Here is a 12,145-nt window from a genome sequence, read left to right as displayed (position 1 = left end):
ATAGATTTAAAAATTTTGCTGCCAGAATTTAATTTATATATGCAAACTTTTGGTCTAGTTCACACTAGCTCCTAAGAACTCGGGGATCCATTGTATTACTTTCCGATAGACAAAAGATTTTGCGCACCAGCGACCTCCGACAAAGAGAATCCCAGATTCTTAGGATAAGTGTGAACCAGGTTTTAAGGCGATTCTCTATTACGGCTTTTGAAGTAGAGAATCCCAGATTCTTAGGATAAGTGTGAACCAGGTTTTAAGGCGATTCTCTATTACGGCTTTTGAAAATCTGCCTCTTGCAACCGTGACGTGCCTGAAAAACAAAGCGCGCTGGTCAGTAATACATTTTGACTGCTCAGGCGTCCATAGAATCCAAATTTTGCTTCCAGAATTTAATTTATATGCTTATTTTCTCCATTTCTCCATTGAAATTTTGTCCATGCGACCGTGACGGGTCTGAAAAAAAAAGCGCGCTTCGCCCGCGCGGGCGTGGCGGACGCAATGGAGAATCGCATTTACGTGAAGCAGCAAACGCGAGGCGAAGGTAAATTTTAAGCTAAAAGGTAATACAGAGCAAATGAATCAAATAGATAAAGTTCGCCACTTTTGGCGAACTCGACCATGGTCGAATACGCCATTTTTCAGCAGACTCGACCATGGTCGAACAGGCCATTTTCCGGCGGACTCGACCATTGTCGAATACGCCATTTTGCGGCGGACTCGACAATGGTCGAATCGCCATTTTCCGGCGGTCTCGACAATGCTCGAATACGCTATTTTACGCTGGACTCGACCATGGTCGAATTAGCCGTTTTCCGGCGGACTCGACCATGGTCGAATACGCTGTTTTTGGCTAGACTCGAACATGGTTAAATACGCCATTTTCCGGTAGACTCAACCATGGTCAAATACGCCATTTTCCGGCGAACTCGACTATGGTCGAATTCGCCATTTTTCGGCGGACTCGACCATGGTCGATGTAGCCGTTTTCCGGCGGACTCGACCATGGTCAAATTCGCCGTTTTCCGGCGCACTCGACCATGGTCGAATTCAACATTTTCCGGCGAACTCGACCATGGTCGAATTAAACATTTTCCGGCGAACTCGATCATGGTCGAATTTGCCATTTTTCGGCGAACTCGACCATGGTCGAATACGCCATTTCCCGGCGAACTCGACCATGGTCGATGTAACCGTTTTAAGGCGGACTCGAACATGGTCGAATTCGCCATTTTCCGGCGGACTCGACCATGGTCGAATGCGCTGTTTTCGGGTAGACTCAAACATGGTCAAATACGCTATTTTCTGGCAGACTCAAGTCACTCAACCATGGTCAAATACGCCATTTTCCGGCGAACTCGACCATGATCGAATTCGTCATTTTCCGGCCAATTCGAGCATGGTCGTATTCGTCATTTTCCGGCCAATTCGACCATGGTCGTATTTGTCATTTTCCGGCCAATTCGACCATGGTCGAATAGGCCATTTTCCGGCGGACTCGACCATGGTCGAATACGCCGTTTTCCGGTACACTTGACCATGGTCGAATACGCCGTTTTCGGGTAGACTCGATCATGGTGGAATACGCCGTTTTCCGGTGGTCTGAAAATGTTGGGCTCGGTGTATTATTCGCACACTAGTCAAAAGTATGAGTGACACTCATTGTTATTTTAATTTCTACGATATGTTGATATTGTTTGTAAAAAAGTTTGTTTGTGAAACTTTTGCACAACGCTTTGAAGTACTTTATGCCTCGCAGATATTTAAAGCCATGACGTCATAGGGCCCCAGAAAAAGATTTTGCCCCGGGCCCCACAATTTCTCTCGGCGGCCCTGGTTGTGTCAAAGAAGTTGTGTTTATAAATCTAAATTACGCGTATGCATCAATTTAATGCATAAAGAAAAGAAAACGCAGCTAAGACAAACATCGTCAAGCAAACTTACCACAAAAAAGAGTTAAACGGATCAAGACCAACTCAGATTTTTAACATGTTGTTATGCAGCGGTTATAAGTCAGACAAAGAACATATATGCCATCAACTCTAATGCTTTGATAACCCAATATTTTGTTATTATTTTAGGTTTTTAATTTGAGGACTTAAATTAATCAATGCACTGTAATATTAATTAGAAATTCGTTAGAAAATTGTCAATACAAAACTCCATGTAACCGTGATTATACAGAAAAAACTTGGGCTAAAAACCTCGCCTGTTTGCGCGAATCCTTTGTTTGAGGGGCAGGAAATATGTTAGATATCAGTAAATCGGGTGATTTCGTTTCATGTTTTGAATGTACAAAAGTTGATAACCGATGTAGATACGTTTAATCTTATTGTATCTATTTACACCTGCATATGTCTCATTTGATATTTTCGATTATTTCCCCAAACAACCTCAGCATGTTTATGATCTCTTATAGGGAAAAGTTATATGTATAGAATACATTTCATCAAATGTGGTATAGAAAAACTGCCTATAGCTAGAATAGATAAATAAAAACACCCTGAGAGATTTCGTCAGTCGGTTAGTAATTGAAAACTCTCCTGCCTTGTCTATATGCAAAGCTGGCATACCGCTCCTTCAGTCCTTCGTTATTTGTATATATATAATAGTGCTATACAGTAGCGAAGGGCAAGGTGCGGTGCCTTGCTTTCCTCCGTAAGTAGCAGTTGCCACTGTGGTTACGACGGCCCTGAATATGCACATGCAAGTAGTAAAATTATAAATGTTAAGAAAAGCAGGCCTGAAAATCAGGGCATTGATCACGACTACAGTAAAAAAGATGATTGCGTAAATGATACCGCAACTAACATTTGAGTAATGGGTGTAATCGGCCGTGTGCTGTTGATTTGACCGTATAAATTTTAATTCTTAGACTGACGCAATTATATATACTATTACCAATGCAACGAATGAAAAATCTTTATAAGAAGATTAATGTCAAGCAGTAAAGACGCTATCAAGGTGAATGCAAGGTGTTTCATTTTTGGCTGCATTGATTTGAATTTGAAACTAAATTGTAACACAATATATATAGGGATTAGGGAAGATAAGAAAAACTGACAAAGTTATAAAACCTGATCAAATTCTACTGAAATAGTCAACGCTTCTTCAAGACGTCTCACTGAACTGATTACTTCTCGCTCGTCTTGAATTAACTGAAAAAATTATATTCTTCAGCGTTGAATATTTGACGTAGCTCATCTGGATTTAAAATCATCATTCAATTCACAGTGGAGGTATTTTAGAAGCACCAAGAAATGACTGTTTTTAAAAAGGCGACTTGTGCTATATTTGAGAACGTTATGATTATATATTAAAACTACTATAGAAAATTATAGACTGTCGATATATATGAAAGAAGGAAAATCACACAAATAATAATAATAATCAATAATAATATTTTTTTATAGTAGTTTAGTATAATTGTAACATAATTCACTGCACCGAGTTGATTTATGATGAATCCAATTTTAATTTTAAATCCATTTAAATTTCTTCACTTTCTTCACGAGGACTATATAGTGATAGTCTTCACTTGTTCACAACCAGGCCCGTTTACACTTGCAATTTTTGCTGGGATTTTATTCGCAATTTTCTTCTTTTGATAGATGTGAACGAGTGAATTAATTACAAATGTTCAAATAAGAGCTCTTATACATCAGAGAATTCGTAACTAGTCACTCGTTCACATGTACCAAAAGAATAAGAAAATCGCATCTAAAATTGCAAGTGTAAACGGGCCTTTACTAGGATTCCAAGCATCTGATGATGATAAACAAAGCATGCGGGTCTAGCGAAATCCGGTTGTTGAGTAAATAAAATTAAAAACTATTGTTTGCTGTTTTCAGAGTTAATTATTATTTCATGCATGCTTTGAATGGATTTTGTTTTGGCTGCGGCACATTTTGCGTGATATAAAATGATTTGTGCCCACTTTGGTATAGTTGAAGTTCAAGGAGCTTTCTAGCTTTCGATGTAACTATAAATTAGCTATATGTTCTGTTATCCTATCATTCCAGTAACAAATGGAACAAGATTCTTTCACATTATTCAGTTTATTGTGATTTGATTGTATGAATTGAAAAGAAATATGCTAACAGATATCGCATAAAATACACTTCCCCTTTTCGCCTTATAGCAACCCAACTGCAGGTCTACAAGCTATATAGAACTAGTATTTTGTATACGTACATATAGAACATTTTTTCGCTAGTCATCCCGCAAATCCGTTCAATGATGGGCATATAATGAGAAATCGAGTCCGGTAAAAATGTTAAGTGCACGATTACTACTACTTCAAAGGAGTATTTATAATAATGACAGAAAAACAATATACACTACCCCTATATAAGCAATTCTCTAACACTAAAAATAGAAAACCATGCTCTAACTAATAATCAATGTGTTCATTGAGACGATTTCCGCTGTTGAATGTGCATGTGTATACTGATATTTTAAGACAACATGCATAATTAATAAACAAGTTGTCAAACAATTACTCTACTCTAATATACACAGGAATGGCCACAGGCCTGTGTTTCTTAAGCATGAACGGAAACCATTATATGAACAAGTTTATTTTGGAGTGAAAACATGTGTTTCTCTCTAGAAACCCGCTTTTGGCAATAAAATTAGTTATAAATTACAGTTGTAACTGTCAGCAGAGAAATTGCATTCTCGAGATCATATATATAGTAGGCAGAACAGGACCACGAACAATAATCATCTGTTTGACTATAATGAAACTTTTTTGTCATATTTCAATCAAACTTTTGTTGTTGGCAAAGTATTCGTATTATAAATGGCAAGGTTTTATGCAATTTCTAGTTGTATTTTAGCAAGAAAAGAAATAAATATTTAAAAGAATGTGGTTTAGGAGGCAGGTGAAATTGCATACGGCATAAAACCACAAGTTGATTAGACCAATTATATATACCTTTTTGTCTCTCAAAGAACAACATGAATTGCTTTGATCTGCTAACATAACAGAATATTTATGCATGTATATAATGTAATATACTAAAATATGAATATAGCCGGTCATCATATTACACTTTAGGCATGAAACTGAATAAGAAATAATCAACGATTGCTTTCTTAAACAATATTAATTTTCTTACTTACGGTGGAGCCGAAACTAAGTTTTGTCCAGGCAAAGCGCGCGAGAACTCTCCTTTGCTTTTTTATCCAAACAAAACATGCAATATAAATTTCAATTTCCAGTACGATGTTTTATCGTGCACAGCCACTCACTCTCTCTCGCTTGACAAGACGATTTTTCAATTACAATTGTAGCGTTCTGATTGTTCAGAACGTTTGAGACGATCGGTTTCCTCGCAATAAAGTAGAGGATAATGACGTGATGGAATGGACGATGTTTCAAATCTCAAAGGTGTCTTTTCGAAAACCTTTTTTTCTTTTCATGACTTGCTAGCTTGACTGCTTACTTTGATGGCTTCAAAAGTCAGAGGTCTCGACAGTTCACACGTGTGCAAAGATCTTGATAATGGTTTAATTAGCCGCGCCTTTTTGGCCGCAAATGATGGCGTCAATTGAAAACCGTGCACTTGGCTGTTAAGCATCGCCAAGCCTTTTGAACGATTCTAGTAACAATACAGCATGCTTGAATTTTTGAAATATTGAATACGAATTATGCAAACTAGTTGGAAGAAAACGTGTTCTTTCATATAAGAACAGCATGAGCCATGCCAGTAAACTTCAGTTGGGGTCCAAAGTAAGTCTCCCAATCTCGTCTGGGCTACACAGGACTCCAAGAATGGGCTTGGTACCACCCTAGAAAGGGGAAAAGCTGAAAAACTTAGAGAGAACTCTTGATTTTCCTATCAAGACATTCTACACAATGTCTGGATTGATAAGTATTGTTAACAATGCAAAAGATAAGCATGCAGATGGCCTTCAAAGCTTCAAAGTCGCCAAATACGAGCCCACCCCCAACGTGGTGCCAACGTTGCTTTACAAATGAGGCCCGTTATAGGACACGCTAGATCGAATTGTTCCCTTTGCCGCCCAACGGAAACCACGCGTTTCAAGGTGTAACAAACTTTACTGATACGTTTGCTGAGATTTATGATTACTTCAGTGAGTGCTTGCTAAATTTTCTTCTCTCGTAAAAACACCGGGACCCTTGCTTGATGTAACACAAAGGCGACCTTCCGGTGTTCGAAAGTGCGACTCGAAGATTTTGTATATTCATTTCACCTAAAAATTGCAAAAGTACCTAAAAGAATGGATGCTGCTTCGAAATCTGCAGTGTTTACGTATGAAGCTCCTCGAAGACTAAGGACTTTGAAATCACTCATTAATTGCTAAGAAAGCCTGCTGTAGACAACATGTTACCTATCTTGTTTGTTTGCTCTATTGTGTATGCCTCCACGCAAACATATTTCAGACATGAAGTCAGAATCATGATTGAAGTGACTTGTGTGACTGCCCTAAACCACAAAAAAGGAATTCGCTAACGTTCGCTTCCGAAAAAAAAATAATCGCAAAATCGATCGCTTCCATAACGCATGCGCAAACGTGCGTTACTTCTCGTTTTGAGATAATAAATTGCAACAAGCAGCTGAGAGTATCTGTGCAAAAGTGAAGAATAGTTCGAGGATTTAATTGCGCGTACCACTTAAAAAGTACTCGAGACAAGACTTGTTGCTTATTTGATTATCAGAAAAATAGAAGCCGAATGCAAACAAACGGTCATGCAAGCTGTGTAATATAATCACACATGCAGTGCATAGGCACAATTGTGATGTATACGCCTACATTATTCACGTTGTCTCATTAAAGGTTTATTAAAGAGTGTGAAAGTACATCCCGTAGTTGTTTTGGCCTGTGTGCTAATTATGTCTTATTAACGACACTAATTTAGAGCCAGGCTTGAAAAGGCATATATTCAATATTTATTAAATGTTGTGGTTTGACAAAAAGGACAATAACGTTTGTATGCGGGAGTCTTTTCTTCCAAAACAATTGTTTGTTGTGCCTGTCACTCGACTCCGATCACTCGAGTTGCATTGTTCCACAGGGATTGGTTGTTTAAAGCTCTATGTTAGAATACAAATATCGTGGACGCCCAGGTCGGTTGCTAGCCATTTAGGGAAATGCCAACCTATAAAAGCCACATTATCCACATTCGGCGTATTCATGCAACCACCAGCTCAAGTCAAGTGCTCAATCTTAGGAGCTGACATATTGCAAAAGGAACATCAGAGATCACAGCCCATGGACAAAACGGTATGCTAAACATATACATATTATAATATTATATTATATTACATATTATATACAGTCAATGATCAAAATATTTATTTTGCGCAAAGATCAATTTGTGATAAATGATCTATCCTTTACGGTAGCTTTAATGAAATACATCACCTTTTCACAGTAATTATCTAGTATATTGGGTCGAAAGTCTATAGTCACTACTCACTATAGAAATATCCCGTTTATGAACGAAAAAAAAGTGAAAATTGATTCATAAACGTGCATGCTCGTTTGCGTGTTACCGCGAAGTTCGTTTTATGATCACTTTTGAGGTTGACGACATGTTTTGTTGGTCAGATAGATAGATAACAGGGTCTAAAAGCCAGATCATATAATTCACAAATTTTACCTAATGTGGAAAATCCTGAAGTGATTTTTATTTTCACTGTTTCAGTGCAAAGAATTGTAACATGCTTACGCATTCCGCAGCGTGCAAAATGGTATTTATATATTATAGAGTACACATTAAAACATCATACGAAATGGTATAAGGACACCACGTTATACTGTATATACAGGAGAAAAATAAAGGAAACATAGAACAAAGAAATCTCAGTTCCGTACAGCACTGGATAGGTCGTTGTTTGGTCTCGCTGCATGTATGTGCCAATTTTAAACAGAAACTACGCACTAAATGTGTGACCTCAGTACTATCATGCTATTATCAAAGTTTCTGTGTCTGTGATCACATGCATACAGTATAGGAATTTTTCAGAGGTACTAAAATTGGCACTAAAATTGTGTTCAACACCGGAATTTTAAGCTAGAATCCACCCTAAACGAAACTCAAACTGAGACCACAGAAGGTTGATCATCCTTTGAATGTACAAGTATAAATTCATCGCGAAAGATTATAGCGAGTGTTTTTAATAACTATGTATAGGCCAACACCAAACTAAGTACTAGTTTTTAGTACTAGTTTTTTAGGACCAATAGCAACGGTAATACATCAGCCACACGTATATCCCTTACATTCAGTAACGTGTTGTCTACTACGTCAGTAAAAAGATTAACATGCATGCAAGCACGCACGCCGACTCACATGCGTGTACACGCATTAATATAACGGTTGTATACCGCGGCATTATTGTTTTTGAGAGTCATGTCATCAAAATTTTAAAAAATACGTTAAAACTGTTAATCGAGAAACTTGCTCACGTATTCGAAGAAACATATATTTACATTGATTATATTTATATAAATTACTTCCTGAATACCATTTTACACTGGTTTGGCTGTTGCACATAAAAAAGTGATATAGTATGAGATATAATAGTATGTTATTTATGTTATATGTTGCAAGCTTTCACATTTAAATATACTGCATGTATACACGCAGCTATATTACCGACCGTTTTTTGTCTTATATTGTCTTAAAATAGGATTATCCATCATTTTAACCTTGCGTTACTTCGCTTGGTCTCGTTCCTTTTACTACATACTCTAAAATGTTTGCTAGATAATTCGGCAACTATAAGCTGTTCCTACCGTTGACATAGTCACATAGGGGCGATTTACATCTAAATTTATATCTATACCAATCGCCAATGCTGATCATGATCATAAATATAGACTACATGCAGGGGCTGGTTGTATCAAGCCCGTTTAGCTTAAACGGTGGATAAGTTCAAAGTAGAAAGCAAGTGCAAGTCTGCCGTTTTATTCAACTAGCAAACTAAATGTTCTTAACCCTACAACGACACTTTCTACAACTACATATTCAGTGCATAATATTCAAGTTGACTCATTCAAGAGAGTTGTCAAGGCCCGTTCACACGATCCAACTTAGTCGGATCCAATTCACTTCTAATGATGTTTCATAGTGTGTTGATTTGCTATGTATGTGGACAGCAAATCAACTTAAACCAACGCAGTACTGCTTTTTGAATAACCGACTTCATTCCATACGTCAGAAGTGAATAGGATCAAACAAAATTGGATCGTGTGAACAGACCTTAAGAGTGTTATTTAATTTTGACTTAGTTATATACCCACCATTTAAGTTAAACGGGCTTGATACAACGGCCCCAGCTAATTGTACACGGCAAGTTTGCATGAAAGTATACGTACACCTTTCTTCCACGTTATTTCAGGTGGTATAAACGTATGGCATGTTTGTGTATTTGTATGTTAATAAAACTTGTACATTTACATGATACTTTGTATAGATTTTCGCGCCCGCAGAGATTGATTAAAATTACAATCGCTGACAGGAGACCAATCACAATAGTCCCCTAGTGAGGTCAAAAAAGATTGTCGAAAATAAAGAACATTTATAGCTTATTTTTCATGTTTGTGGTTTAATGTGCGCTGCCTTTGAAAGCAGTTACGACAAGGTTGCAGGTGCATTCGAGGGGTGACTTTTTAGTTTTTACTCCATTACTTTCGAAAGCAACGTCTATTAGTATATAGTCATAAATAATAAGGCCTGCTGACCAACGGTTACAGCCCGCAGCCCTTCTTCATTTTTTTAATCTGAGTAGGTAGGGTGGTCCAATGCTCCCAAACCTTGCAGTAACAGTGTAACACTAGAGTCTAGACGGTCGTTCAACTGCCAGTAAGCGAAATCCTGGATCCTACAAAGAATCCGTCCAGACGCATAGTATTACTCAAATATTTTGTGGGGATAGGAGGGAGGTGCTGTCACCACATGCCACATAACGCCCTATCTGTATAATATTTACGTACAGGGTGTCCCAAAAGATACTCTCTTTGAAATCAAGGTCAGGTCCAGTTAAGGTCCTGTTTTTCAGATTCAAGTTTACCGAACCATGGGTTTAACAGAATAGTCAGGCATTCAAATACCCACATGTTTAATTTTAAAAGCGTTACTGATAATGTGCTCGAGTTGTCTGATACGTGGACATATTGTTGTTAAACTGCAGACCGATCGGCGATGCGATTAAGCCGATTACATCTTTTCCTGAAATCGGCGTTGTTTATGTGTTTTTTAACTCTATATATAACGTTTTCACCCCCGCGCAACAGACTGTATCTACTATATACATGACCTAATCTGTGAGGGAAGTTTCATTACTCTATTGTTATGGAATTCACATTTTTATGAATTCAGCAATCTTAAACTGAACAGTTTTCTCATTTTCAGATGTCATCGCATTTCACCAGCATTCCCTCAACATGCGCTCAAACCCACGACGGATTTCAGATTCCCTTTTACGCGAGCTTCCCAAGCAGAATAGATTTCGATAACATACCATACATCTCAACAAACCTTCCTATACAAGAACTTTCCGAGAGTCAGTGTTTTGTGCGAAAGACAAATGGCAACAAAAACGTGCCCAAGGAACGCAAACGAGAAAGAAGAGTGATTCCGGCCACCGTCAAGAGAAACCGTCAGCTACGACGTAACGCCAGGGAACGAGAGAGACAATCGCGTCTTAATAACGCCTTTGATGTACTTCGAGGGGTTATTCCTGATTATTTGACAGGCAAAGGACCAGAAAGGAAACTGACACAAATCGAGACACTTCGTCTGGCACAACATTACATCATGGCCTTAACGGAACTCTTGCAAGACTCTAGACGTGATTCATCGTGTACTCATCAGTGCTATGGCCGTGGGATGTCGAATATATAAAGGGTGCCATCATGAAATGTTGTCTTTCCTGTATGTGGAAGAAATCCTGTCCGGAAGGCAGTTAAGACAGTTGTACCTGAGCTAAAAAAGCTGTTGTGCATATATAGCTAAAATGATGAAGCCATGTTTCCCAATATATAGGTGTAGGAGGACAACGCATGTGACAATGTCTCGTGGTTTAACACTTGACGGCACAGGCCAGGGATTTTAACGTGTTTAAAGTGGAGATATATAGCGGATATTCATGTACGGATGAAGTCATAAAATGAATCATGAACTGAAATCCAGTTAAAAGATCACTAGGCTAGAAAAGGAATAATGTTGTTGTCTGGCGGAACGTTCTCCGAACGGAGCACTTGATTGAAATATATAACAAAAATCGTCACAATTGTTTTTTGTTTTGCATAAAAGGTGTTTAGTTGTAGACACTAATAACAATTGTCAATTGAATCTCTCATTTCAAAGATTCACACAGAATCTCTCTACACTAAAATCTTTCTCCACAAGTCCACCACATAATACCCCACTCAAATGCACATATTGCGCGATGTCACGGGAGAGGCCATTCATTATACCAGGATCATATCAGTGCATCATCTTGCTAATTGTATTGATCAATTAACTGCTTTAAAATTGATCCATTCATTACCTTAACTTCACTTCGTTCCACCGTCTCGTTAGAAAACGCAAGTACATTGATATAATATGCTTCTGCGTTGGTTAGCTTCAGCTTATCTTCTTTATAGGCAGAGGTGTAGAAAGCGAGTTAATCCCGCAAATTAATCCAAGAATATATAGAAAAAGTGATTATTAATTTCTTTATATAACCGGGTAGAGGTAATATAATGAGCAGACTCCCATTTCCTCTGGCTACGCGCCTGTTAATTCAATTGCTATCCAAAAATCCAGAAAACTATCCAACTATGGAGGGCACAAACACGCCCAGCATCCTTCAGCATTGAACTTGCCGATTATTTCGTTTCTCCGAATGCTCTTGATTCCGCGTTGACATATTTTAGCATAACATATGCAGATGAAGGTTGTACATCCAGCAGTCGAATCGAATGGAAATTAACTTAATGAAAGACTGTAGCTTATTGAAAGTTTAAAACGGGCCTAATAAAGACGAATCTTAAGTAAATATTTCAGACTAAATATAACACTACAACGACCTAATTCGCAACCTCGTAGCCAGGGTGGCGCTACCAGAAACAGCCTGGGTACAAGGGGATTATCTTCGATATGCTGGGATGCTTTCAATTTTCC

General features: G+C 38.1%; 1 protein-coding gene across 1 annotated transcript; it reads left to right on the top strand.

Moving 5' to 3' along the window:
- Window positions 1-7,078: 7,078 nt before the first annotated feature.
- Window positions 7,079-11,742, top strand: LOC114524799 (neurogenic differentiation factor 2-like). The gene is made up of 2 exons (XM_028545982.1): window positions 7,079-7,251; window positions 10,388-11,742. The coding sequence occupies exons 1-2, from the start codon at window positions 7,162-7,164 to the stop codon at window positions 10,877-10,879; spliced, it is 582 nt and encodes a 193-aa protein (XP_028401783.1). The 5' UTR covers window positions 7,079-7,161; the 3' UTR covers window positions 10,880-11,742.
- Window positions 11,743-12,145: the final 403 nt, after the last annotated feature.

The sequence above is a fragment of the Dendronephthya gigantea genome, unplaced genomic scaffold (assembly GCF_004324835.1).
Source record: "Dendronephthya gigantea isolate DGI-Jeju-01 unplaced genomic scaffold, DenGig_1.0 000032F, whole genome shotgun sequence".
Classification (NCBI taxonomy): Eukaryota; Metazoa; Cnidaria; class Anthozoa; order Malacalcyonacea; family Nephtheidae; genus Dendronephthya; species Dendronephthya gigantea.
This window is presented reverse-complemented; position numbering and strand designations above follow the sequence as displayed.

Coding starts and splice junctions, on each gene's coding strand:
- LOC114524799 (XM_028545982.1), top strand. CDS start 7,162: ATGCAACCACCAGCTCAAGTCAAGTGCTCAATCTTAGGAGCTGACATA. Junction 7,252..10,387: donor CACAGCCCATGGACAAAACG/GTATGCTAAACA, acceptor TCTCATTTTCAG/ATGTCATCGCATTTCACCAG.